The 12077-nt window shown below is 39.4% G+C and overlaps 3 protein-coding genes across 3 annotated transcripts in view; all 3 read left to right on the top strand.

The window, feature by feature from the left end:
• The window catches only part of LOC101296533 (cyclic nucleotide-gated ion channel 1-like), a 14861-nt gene extending 14515 nt beyond the window's left edge, over positions 1 to 346 (top strand). Inside the window, exon 11 of the mRNA XM_004309104.1 lies at positions 15 to 346. Within this exon, the coding sequence (XP_004309152.1) occupies positions 15 to 346 (332 nt within the window). The remainder of the gene's footprint in view (positions 1 to 14) is intronic.
• Positions 347 to 1001: 655 nt separating this feature from the next.
• On the top strand, positions 1002 to 3128 carry LOC101296249. The gene is made up of 6 exons (XM_004309103.1): positions 1002 to 1147; positions 1210 to 1534; positions 1738 to 1946; positions 2025 to 2152; positions 2249 to 2391; positions 2617 to 3128. The coding sequence occupies exons 1-6, from the start codon at positions 1037 to 1039 to the stop codon at positions 3126 to 3128; spliced, it is 1428 nt and encodes a 475-aa protein (XP_004309151.1). The 5' UTR covers positions 1002 to 1036.
• Positions 3129 to 10732: 7604 nt separating this feature from the next.
• LOC101295964 (protein FAR1-RELATED SEQUENCE 5-like) overlaps positions 10733 to 12077 on the top strand; it is a 9355-nt gene continuing 8010 nt past the window's right edge. Inside the window, exon 1 of the mRNA XM_004309102.1 lies at positions 10733 to 12023. Within this exon, the coding sequence (XP_004309150.1) occupies positions 10733 to 12023 (1291 nt within the window). The remainder of the gene's footprint in view (positions 12024 to 12077) is intronic.

Here is a 12077-nt window from a genome sequence, read left to right as displayed (position 1 = left end):
ATGATCATCCACAGGTTCCAATGCTTCAAACATGGATAAACGTTTGCTTGAGGCAATATGTGATCATCTCAAGCCAGTGCTTTATATAGAGCACAGCTTCATACTACGGAAAGGTGACCCTCTTGATGAGATGTTGTTCATCACTCGCGGCAAGGTATTGACTTACACCACCGCAGGCAGAGAAGGTGCTGATTGTCTTGAAAAAGGTGACTTCTATGGCCAAGAACTTCTTGACTGGGTGCTCAAGACTCCCAATCCTAGCCTATCCAACCTTCCATTCTCAACTAAAAACAGTCCAAGCGCACACAAAAAGTTGAAGTGTTTGCTCTTAGGGCCAATGACTTGAAGAATGTAGTCTCCAAGTTCTGGTGGCTTTTTCCCCAGCTCTGGTATGGAGCAATTACGCAAACCGAAGGCAGCTCAGGCTTTGCAAGCAGCATGGCGCCGCCGTAAACAGCTTCAAATTAAGGACTCCCCGGTTTAAGGAGGGCAGTGTCTCATGAGAGCATCATAGAAATCATACACATTAGTTCAAGATATCTTTTTATACAACTTGTCTCTGCATGCATAGTGTATCATTTTGTTTATCTTATTTTGTAATGAACTAGTTTACAATTTTACATCACATGCTCTTTAATTTGATTCTTGCTACTCTCCTTTTACCTAAACATATAAGGCCATCACTTTGCTGCAGCCAAATATTAAGCTTTAACACCATTAAGCAGCTTGAAACACAAACTAACAATATGAAAAATACAATACCAATAAATCATACCCTTTTTTTTCATTTGATTTATATTTGTATTGATACAGTTCTGCATTGTATTTTTTAAGATTAATCCACGGTTAAGAATAGGTCTAAGTCAGGGCCATTCTGGAATTGGGCTCGGGCCCAACCCAAGACAAGTTAGATTTATCTGTGAACCACCAAAAATTAACCCTCTTCTTGAGCCACCATGCAGCAACTTGATACCTAATAATTAGATTTTATCTGTGAACAACCAAAAACCCTAATCGGAGATCTTCTTGAGCCACCATGCAGCAACTTGAGACGACAGCCGATGAGATTCGCTCCATACGGGTCGACGGGCTGGCGCCGATGATGGATGAGACCTATCTCTTCAACTGCTTCTGTGACAACGCAAAGGTATCTCTATTTTTATTTAGGGCTAGCTTTTGAGCAACAATTAAACCTTTGGGTGATTGTAGGTTGTGGCTGCAACGGTTTTGCACAATCGGCGAACAGGATTGCCGCTAGATTATGGTTTTGTGGAGTTTGCTTCTCACGGCGATGCTGAGTTTGTCTTGGATTCGTACCATGGTGAGCGGATGCCCAACTTCAATTATGAGAGATTCTGTCTGAGCTGGGACACTGATGGTTCCGGTACAAGGTGGCGCTGGGATTATACTTACGAGAGTTGCTCTTTCTTTGGTTATTACGAGGATGGTAATGAAATGGATGCCAAGGCATTGATTACGCACTACATGGACTCCATACCCTCTGTTGTTACTACAAAGCGAGCTTACCCGCAATGTATGTACGTATTCTAGACATGAATATTGAACTGTAGGATTTGGAAAGCTATGACGTTATAATTGTTTGAGTTGGGATGCTTGATGTACGTGTTTCTGAAAACTATGTCGAGTGTTCTAGTGTGTGCATGTGCTTCCGAGTATGTGCGTATGTAATCTTATTACGTGCCTACACCAGTACTTACGTGCTCTCATCTTGTGCAGCTGCCTACCCAAATACTCGTGGAGTTTCAGGGGAGGCTTTTCCAAATTACACAGAAAACCAGCTAGATCATTCAAAGTCGAAGGATTTAAGTCCTGCTGACTATACGGAAACCGATGTTGACAAGCGTTTGAAGTTTACGGACATGCCTCTTACTCATCCTAACATGTATCAACAAGGATATGTCGGCCCTAGTCTTACAATCCAACAGGTTGTTTATTCAGACATTTTATCCTCCTTAGCTTTTTTTCGTTGATGCATGTTAAAAGCCTTTTCTTTGTTGATTCAGAACCAACCTCCAGACCCGATGCAGTCGAATGGTGGTTGTGGTGCTGGATATGTTAATGACCAGCAGCTCACCCAAGTTCCTAAGGGAGATCTGGAAAGGGTTTCCTCAATGAAGAATGAGAAGGAGCTGTATCTATGTTTCGAAGAATTCAATTTTCAAAGAGGAGGTTACGTCATCCGCACCATCAAACTGTTAGAGTTATTGCAATGCTCTTGTCACTTTAGCATCGAAACTTGCGAAATAACCAAGTGCAAGCATTGCGCCCCCAAAATAAAACTGGAATCTCAGTGGCGCCACCGGGCTTGGCTCCACACCGGGGAAAAAGTCCGTGAAAGCTGCGGCGCCAAAGAGACGAATATGCCATTTGGTATGATTTGCTGTTCCTACGGCTCCCAAATCATCTTCGCTGGCGGCTTGGTTCGCCAACCAGATAGGGAAACACCATAGTGGCGGCCTCCCCTTACGCCTAGTGGACAGGTCTGGAGTTTTGATCCGGAGACTACATTTTGGCAAAAGCTTGATTGGAGTTTCCCGAGGGTGCAACTAGGTTCCTTGATCTTTGAGGTGAACGGAAATCTCTATTGTCTTAAAGGTGGTCCTCATGACAGCACTTTCGAGGTGTACAATAGCAGTTCTCGTGAATGGTTGGTTCTGCCGGATCCTCAAGTTTCCTTGCAGGGACATGACAATTGCAGTTTTCTTGTAAACTATATGAGTCTTAATAGATTTGCTTGTGCTGTTGTTGGATCCAAGATCTTAATCTCGAACCCGGCATTACTGTCTCTAGCCCCTCACGTTCCCATTATTTGCTTTGACGTAAATGAGAAGGAAAAGAAATGGAGAGTGATGCCTTCCTTGTTCAATGGTGAGCCTTTTCCCTTCGATGGCAGGGCTTTAGTCTTGGACTTGAATGGTACACATGATAAGGTCATGTTCTCCTTTCGTCATGAGTGCCTGATATATGTCTCTCGATTAGCAGAGGATGATGATACCGGCGATATAAGCATCCCTCATGAAGTCTGTTTGGGGGACCCTCACTTGGTCCGTAACTTGATTAAAAATGCTGCTCGACTGTCGTCCACATTTGTTGATCTTGGAGATTAAAATAAGGTTGCCTTTGTTATGTGTGGGACCATATACTCTGGGCGGGGAGAAATTTTTCGATGCAACCGTAGCACCACCTGTCATAGTACAGTGGTCTTACGCCTCAATAACAAGCTCACACGTGGTCTTTTTTAATATGTCAAACAAGACTTAATAAACAATGTATACAACCACAGAAAAAAAAAAAAAAACATCAATCTCCCGTTAACTATATCGTGACTCCCGTTGTCAGTTTACTACCGTTTGCTACAAAGACTGACTTCTTCTTTCTCCAATAGCACGTGAATATGGCCGACAATGATGATGATAAAGGTATTCATCTCTTCTTCTTTTCTTCTTTCTTTGTCTTCTTCTCTCTCCAATAGTTCTGGTTTATACTTTGTTTCACCTTTCCTCTTTTGTGGTCAAAGCTGATCTCCATCTTTTCTTCTTTTTAACAGATATTACTTTGTTTCAAAAAGAGAAACAACAAAGGCATGGTTTTGTTTCTCCTTTTGAAAGGAGCCTGCAATTATATTCATGAAGCCCCATCCTGCATAAGTACCTCAAACTTCTGCTTGAAGACAACTAGCGGCGAATCCTTATGAGCTAGTTGGTGCCCATTATAGATTTATAGTCCATGCAATTCACTAGCTTTCATTGTCATTGATCAAAATTTTATCAATGAAAGAAGAAGAGAAGAAGAGATGAATACCTTTATCAATATAATTGCAGGCTCCTTTCAAAGAAAGAAGAAAAGAAGAAAAGAAGAAAAGATGAATTTCACCTTTATCATCATCATTGTCGGCCATATTCACGTGCTATGGGAGAGAGAAGAAGTCAGTCTTTGTTGCAAACTGTAGTAAACTGACAACGGGAGTCACAATAGTTAACGGGAGACTGATGTTTTTCTTTTCCTGTGGTTGTATACATTATTTATTAAGTCTTGTCTGACATATTTAAAAAGGACCACGTGTAAGCTTGTTATTGGGGGGTAGGACCACTGTACTATGGCATGTGGTGCTACGGTTGCATCGAAAAATTTCTCCTGGGCTCCTGGGCGAGCGCCTACCGGGAGGGTGCGTGTTGTTATCGTAGTGATTGAGTATGAAGGGTTGGGTCCAAAATATATCTCATGTGAGATCGTGGCCACTCGCACCTTTGAATACGATTGTCATTACTCGGGTGTCGGTAGAACTATCTTGACTGGTGGCTTTGTGGTGGTCTAAGTCAATCCTTCTGTTGGTAATTCCTCCTCCTCCTCTTTTATCTTGCGTACTCGTTAATGTTTAGAGTGAGTGCTATGTCAAACCCAGAATTACACTTGTTAATGTTAGACATGGTTGGTCCTTATAGCTCTTTAACTTATACTTAATCTAGCTAGCTACCTGTAGCAAGGTCTTAAACCTGTACTGAATCTAGCTACCTGTTGCTCATATATATGGAGGAAATTGTGGACTAGTCTTGACGATCATGTGCATGCAGCAACCATATTGATTTCATCAGATCGAAAGACAGCATGAATGAGATGCACATTGCACACCGCTATTATGACAAGATCACATGAAGGATATCACAAGGTTTTGTTTGATTATCAGCTTTGTTTTGTTGTGCCAAAATGTGGCATGAACTATTTAACTGAAAATCACGAAAAATGTGACAGCACAATGGTAGAAAGCCACGGTCAGTTCCTCGACTGTATTAGGTCTGTAAAGTATATTGTTGTATATGTTAAAGTTAATGCTTAGTTACTTTCTTAACCTTATGCTAGTTTGGTTAACTCTAGTTAAAATAAGCTTTAGTTAATATTTGACTTTTGTGTACAAGGTAGTGTGTCTAAGAAGACATATACCGTGAACTGATATAACAGTATCAGATCTGCTATCTTTGCATTACAAAAAAACAACATCAGAAAATATATGAAAGAAGAGGACTGAGAGTAACAGCTCCAGCCCATTTCATCAAATCTCTTTGTATCTATTTGATTCTACTATCATCTCTGTATCAAATATATAGTGGTGTGTGTGTGATTGAGTGCAGGAGATCAAGATCAAGGCAACGTACCTTATTGAAGAGTGAAGAGCAGTTGTATAAGAGTGCAGCAAGCTTGGATCAGAGGAGGTGAGTTACAGCTCTACCCCAACATCTGGTATCAGAGCTTAGTCTGATCAAGGCTAAGCTGGGTGCTGTAATTTCTGAAAGAAGAGGAGATACAACCATGGCAAGCTCAAGCTCAAGTGGTGATCTTCGAGCTCCAATATTTGTTGGAGACAATTACGACTTCTGGAGCATCAAGATGAAGACAGTACTCAAATCTTATGATATTTGGTACTTGGTTGAAGATGGCTTTGATAATCCAGCAAGTACGAAAGGTTTGACAGATGCTCAGAAGGTGGAGCTGAAATCAAACATGAAGAAGGATGCTAAAGCTCTTGCAATAATCCAGCTAATATTGCAAATGAGGAGTCTTCAAAATCTGCGTGGGATGTTCTAGCTGAAGAATACAGAGGTACTAAAGAAGTTAGAGCTGTAAAAGTTCAGTCTTTACGTAGAGATTTTGAATACACTAGAATGAAAGATGGTGAAGCTCTTGATGATTATCTCACTAGGCTGACAAATATAGTGAACCAAATGAAAACTTATGGAGAACCTTTTGAAGATAAGAGAGTAGTGCAGAAAATTCTTATTAGCTTATCGGAGAAGTTCGATGCCGTAGTTTCTGTTATTGATCTGACAAAAGACATTGAAACCTTAAGGGTTCAAAAAGTCATTGGTTGTTTAAAAGCCTATGATCAAAGGTTGAATAAGAGTGCTGAAAATGAAATGGAGAGTGCTTTCCAGACGCTCAGCCTTAGTTCAAAGAATTCTGGACAAGCTAGTTCTTCTCAAGGCAAAAGCAATGCGCCTAAGAAGAATTGGAAAGGCAAAAACAAGAAGTGGGAAAAGAAGAGCTGACACGACCCACCCCGAATTTCACCCTAAAACTCAGAGTAAGTCGTGCGGGGACCACCTCCAAGGAAAATTTACTGAAAGAAAAAGAAAATCTCCCTTGCAGATGGACAACCCTAACTCGAAAATTTCATATTACACTCTTAATTCAACACTTCCGAACCTCACATAATATACAATAATCCCAAAGTATTCAGAGCTACTAAACACAAGCGGAAGCAAGAAAACACGAGTAGGTTGAACAGGTAACCTACTGGCGAAAACTGGCAGAAATGCGGGTGACTATGCCTCGTCTCCTACTAGATCCAACCCGAACTCTGCAGACTGGGCAATTTAAAACAAAGGGCCCAGGGGAAAACATTTAATAACGTTAGAGTGAGTGGACAAAAATAAAATAATAAATAAAATATTTATGTTTCCCCAAATTAATTTCTAAGGAAAAATCGAATGCATGCCGCAAGCGATAAAACTTTTATCCCATAAAATATCGAGCCTCTCAGACTCTATAATTTATGGATGTATTTACACTCGTCCATACTCCCTATATAAATTCATGGGTCTATATAGGGCTACTGCGCTCGCGTCCAACGCTCACGTCACGCCTTAATGCGGTGCTACACTACGCCATTAAGGTGGACAGACGGGTGTATAAATATGTGTCCATACCCCCTATATGAATTAAACACTCAAATATGGCTACTACGCTCACGTCACACCATAATGCGGCTATATGCTACGCCATTAAGGTGGACAGACACATATGGCTAGCTAGCATTTTCTATACATACTCTCTCATATATACATATTTATATTCACCGAAAATCTCATTTTCGGTAACTCTCTCAGAGAAATAAAAGCGTCAAAATTAATTGACGTCAAAACTCCAACAAAAGGAAATGTTCAATCATGAACCATAGCATGCATATTATTTCAAATAAAAGTCCACTCACAAATTAGGCCTAAGCCTGATGTCGATCTGGGGTCTCGTCTGCTCGAGCCTCCTCACGTCCTGTTCCAAATATAATATTAATTTCTCAACCAATAATCCAATATTTAATCAAAATAGGCAAAATTACCCGAGAGCCATAATTACGCTCATCATTGCCTAACTTCGATATTCTTACATCGGAACGATCCGAACTTAAATATCATACTCAACAATCGTAAATACAACCTCCCCAAAATACGACTTAAATCCTACGGCCGGATTCTACATTAATTAACCGCAAAAAAATACCAAACTTCGGAAATTCACAAACCTATCCAAATCTCATCCAAAAATTCCATAAATCACACCAATATACTCCTCTTAATATTCCACATTTAAAACCCTAAAAATCTCCTAACCGGCGGCGGCTCCGCCGGCAGCCGTTTTCCGGCGACCTCCTATGCTCACCAAAAATTGGCAGCATCTTCCTCTCAACCTCCTCTACAACATTCCTAACTACCACAAACTCCAATTCTAAGCCTAACCATGTCGATCGAACACAAACAACCATAAATCCCTAAAACTTTCAATTAAACAAACCTCCCTAACGAAATCGAATTTAGCCGAAACCTTTTGAGGGATTACTCACCTAGATGAGGGCTACAAGTTGAGCTAAAAATCACGACCTATGGTGGCCGGAAGACGGAGCTCCGGCGAAGGACCCTTTCCGGCAGTCGAACCTTTCGGGGTTGACCGCTCCTTCACGGCGGCGTTCCGGGCGCGTGCACCGGTCCAGGATGAGAGAGGAAGAGGCAAGGGTCCGAACGGGACCAGTCTGGCGGTCGGTGGTGGCCGGACGGCGGTGGTGAAATTTCCGGGTGGAGAGAGGAGAAAATCGGGTGGGAGGAGAGAGAATCGGGAGAGAGGGAGAAGAGAAAAAGGGTTTTGGGCCTCACCCCAAACCGGTCCACAACACTTAACCCAATCTTCCAAAAATAAAAACACCCCGAAAAAATAATACCCGAATAAAAATTACCTTTTACTAGCTAAAATTTACCATTTTTACCGTCGTCGTATTTTCCTCATACGAATAATCCTCCGCACATAATCGTCCCCGAAACCCCTCTAGGGACCAATTAAACTATTTACTCAATGACGGAGACGGTAAAATTCTTATTATAATCAGGCTAGTAAATAAGGTAAAAATATCAAAAATATAAACATGTTATTAACCTCTAATAATAAATTATTGACCCTTAATAATCTCTGGTTATGATTGCTGACACCTGGTATACATGTTATAGACTCATAATATTTAATTACTGACCCCAATAACATTTGGAAAATTCTAGGGTGAGTTGATGCATGCTATGCATCAACTCTTTTAAATATTCTTGACCGTTGGATATAATAAAATTTTGAATATATCTAACGGCTTAGATTATTCAATATTGGTAACTTGTTTACCAGGTAGCATGTAATTTTATAATTTTATAACTTATATATCAAAAATATAATCAAAAACAGAATTTAGAAAACCCTAACTTATTAGAAACAGATCGATGAAGAAGTCTATTCCGTTCCGTTTCATTCCTCTACCAATTTGCACCGATTTGCTAAGATAAAACCTAAAGTGAAGGAAGAGAAGAGGAGAGGAAGGAGAAAGAGGTTGGTCTTCTACCGAGTCATTACATTCATGACTGGAATTTGAGTTTCTTCTTCTTCTTTTTTTCAGGGTTAGGTTTTCTATTGGAGACGAGGCAAACACGTTTGGACGAAGGACAGAGCCCGAAGAACGAGCCGAAAAGAGTTGGAAGGCCTTTTTTGCAGGTATATATGCTCTTGATTTTATTTCTTTTCTTGTTGGTAATTTTATTTGACCATGTAGCTCATCGAATAACTGCAAGTTGATTAGGCTTCTGTGTTTGTGTTTTCTATGGGGAATCAATACAATAAAATTTGTTTGCAGCATTGCGTTGCATTTTAATTAAATGAATTGAAGAACAGAGAATAGTAAAGAGAAAAGGGTATTGATCAAGTTTGCTCATTTTGCTGTATGATTATTCAGAGTTAAGAGTTTAATTATATGCTCCGTATCATACATGCGTATTAAGTATGTATCCTTCTTCTTCCTTTTTTTTTTTTTTTTTCTTGGGTGCAAAGAGAGAGAGATCCTTACAGAAATGAAGGCTTAACAATAGTCAAGCTTCCAAAATTGTAATTATCTGGTGTTTTTGTCCAATAGCTATCCCCAATGTTTTCAGCATTGTAATTATCTCATTTATCTGAAATGGATTTTTGAAATTTACTTAAACTTATGTACAGACTACAGAGACTGTCTATTTACCACCACTTTTAGCTGTGTGTAGATGGCAAATCCCATATGATTTCAGTAAGTTCATGAAGGAAATAAGTATCTGAATGTCTGATCCCATTTATGTTTGTTAAGATTAGGTGCTTCTCAAGACTATAAGTTGCTCCATGTTGGTTCTTCAATCCCATGACTTCGTTATGCAGATGCACCTAGATTTGAAACATATGAAGTTTGATGAGAACAAAGATCCTTAACTGCACAGGATGTTATCACATTTCTAGTCTAAGGTACATGACCTGTTACTTTTTTTTTTTTCTTCTTTGCATAATATAGATATATCTCTGCTGTGTGTGAATTGTTCATATGCATGTTTCATATGACCTTAAAAGTTTGAGGCTGTATTCGTGCTTGTCGATAGCATTTAGCTTATATCACCATAACTCATGTGGCATGCATGGTACAATAGTATGATTTTCTCATCAGCTTGTGCTTCGACACTTCAAACTAATTTTGCTTAAAACTCAAGAAAGTTCAGAAAGAAATATCAACAAGAACTAAATAAAAAAATGAAAATAAGGATTGGGATAAGTCTTACCTGTAGTCGAGGAAAGAATTAACCTATTGTGTCTGTGATTAAATGCAAGAAATAGCTTGATGTGTTTTATTCTTCGGAAAATTCTAGGGTGAGTTGATGCATAGCATGCATCAATTATTTTGAATATTGTTGACCGTTGGATATAATAATGATTCCAATCTCCGTTACGTACTGTGTTTATCTAAGATTGTATATATTAACTATATGTTTTGTTTGTTAATACCATACTACTCATATAAGCTAACATAGTTGATCTTCTGCATATTTGATTTAGAAAAGTCCAAGCGGAGGACTTAGAGGCTCAAGGTATCAAAGTCAAGAGAGATAAGGAGGTAATTAGATGTTTTTTCAATGTATTAATTGTGTTTTTTCAGTTATCTCTAGTTTGGGGTGCAAATAATTATATAGTTCATCGTGAATAATTCATCTAAAATCACAAAGAAACGCAAGGAGCGGCCAAAATCCTCAGCTTAAAAATATTAAGGCTGAAAAACAAATCTTTGACCGGAAATTAGTGTTATAGGAGAAAATTTGGAACGAAGAATATTAGAATTTATGAAGCTAAGGACATGTATGGTTAGCTAGACTTGAATATTGCATGTTTATGTTGTCTGTGTGCTAGTGTGTTATTAAGCTTTAAAGGGGCTTAATATATTTTTGTTTTTGTTTTCATTTTCTTTTACGGAAAATTCTAGGGTGAGTTGATGCATGGCATGCATCAACTCCGTTCATTTATGCAGCTTTTAGTACGAGAGTCTACTCAATGCTTAGTCTATGCTAGTGTCTTATTAAGCTTTAAAGGGGCTTAATATATTTTTTTTTCATTTTCTTTTACAGGCATGGATGGACCGCGCGAACCTTCAGCTTTTAAACAAAGTGATGGTAATGAGATGGAATATAAGGGAATTCAGTATGATAAGTTGTCTACAGAAGACATTAAAGGGCAGAAATTTAAGACTATGGAGGAAGCCGAGTCTTTTTACTACGCTTATGCAAAGGTCATGGGTTTTGGTGTTAGACAGAACTACAAGAGACTTAGTACAATCACACCAGGGAAAATCACTTCGTTGAGGTTGGTTTGTTCTGCTCAGGGACAAAGAGATGTCGAGCGCATGACAAACAAGAAAAGGGTTCACAGGCAAAAGAAAGAGACAAGATTCAATTGTCCATGCTTGTTCAAAGTGAGGTACTTCAACAATATTGATGCATATGTTGTTGTTGGTTTCATAACCCACCACACACATCCTCTTGCACAAGCACACGAGAGGTGTCTTCTTACACCACACATATCAGTTCAAGATTCACATGTAGCCCTTGCCACATCCATGCAAAGAGTGTCTGTTAAGCCTTGTCATACATATGAGTACATTGTTAATAGATCAAGGGGTTTCCAGCAAGTTGGGTTTACCATTAAGGACCTGTACAACAAGTTGGACTCGAAACGCCGAGAAATTTTACTAGAAAGTGATGCAGAAGCTGCGCTTGCATATATGAGAGGTAAAGTTGCTACTGACTCACATTTCTACTGCAAGTTTAGTATAGATGAGGATAACAGATTGGCGAATATGTTTTGGAGAGACTCTAATTGCTTGCATGATTATACTAGTTTTGGAGATGTATTGGTTTTTGATAGTACTTACAAAACCAATCCCTATGGGAAACCATTAGTGTTGTTTGTTGGTTCAAACAATCATTTATCGACCACAGTTTTTGGTTTTGGGTTACTAATAGATGAAACGATTGAGAGTTACATTTGGCTTTTAGAAACCTTCATATTGTCCATGAATAACCAAAAACCGATTGCTATCTTGACTGATGGGGATCAAGCAATGCGAAGGGCTATTGAAGCAGTACTTCTTGGTTGTCCTCATCGTTTGTGTACATGGCATGTATCAAAGAATGCCCGGAACCACTTGCGCAATAACCAAGCATTGTCTGAATTTCGTCGTTGTATGTGGGAAGAAGTAACTCCATATGGTTTTGAAAGACGTTGGACGGCCATGGTTAACAGACATATGCTCCACAACAAAGATTGGGTTAATATGATGTATGAAAAGCGGCACTTATGGGCCGAGGCATTTGTTAGTGGGCATTTTTTTGCGCGTATGCGAAGCACTCAGAGATGTGAGGGTATGCACAGCTATATGAAGCCTTATTTGAAAAGTGGTGTGAAGTTATTCGAAC

The sequence above is a fragment of the Fragaria vesca genome, linkage group LG7 (genome assembly GCF_000184155.1).
Source record: "Fragaria vesca subsp. vesca linkage group LG7, FraVesHawaii_1.0, whole genome shotgun sequence".
In the NCBI taxonomy this organism is placed as follows: Eukaryota; Viridiplantae; Streptophyta; class Magnoliopsida; order Rosales; family Rosaceae; genus Fragaria; species Fragaria vesca.
Note: the sequence above shows the minus strand (reverse complement) of the source record. Positions and strands in the feature narration are given on the sequence as shown.

What these genes read in the sequence shown, in the direction of transcription:
- LOC101296249 (XM_004309103.1), top strand. Translation starts at nt 1,037, where the DNA reads ATGCAGCAACTTGAGACGACAGCCGATGAGATTCGCTCCATACGGGTC. An exon ending in AAAGCGAGCTTACCCGCAAT is followed by an intron (nt 1,535 to 1,737) that starts GTATGTACGTAT and finishes CATCTTGTGCAG; the next exon opens with CTGCCTACCCAAATACTCGT. An exon ending in AGAGACGAATATGCCATTTG is followed by an intron (nt 2,392 to 2,616) that starts GTATGATTTGCT and finishes ATTGTCTTAAAG; the next exon opens with GTGGTCCTCATGACAGCACT.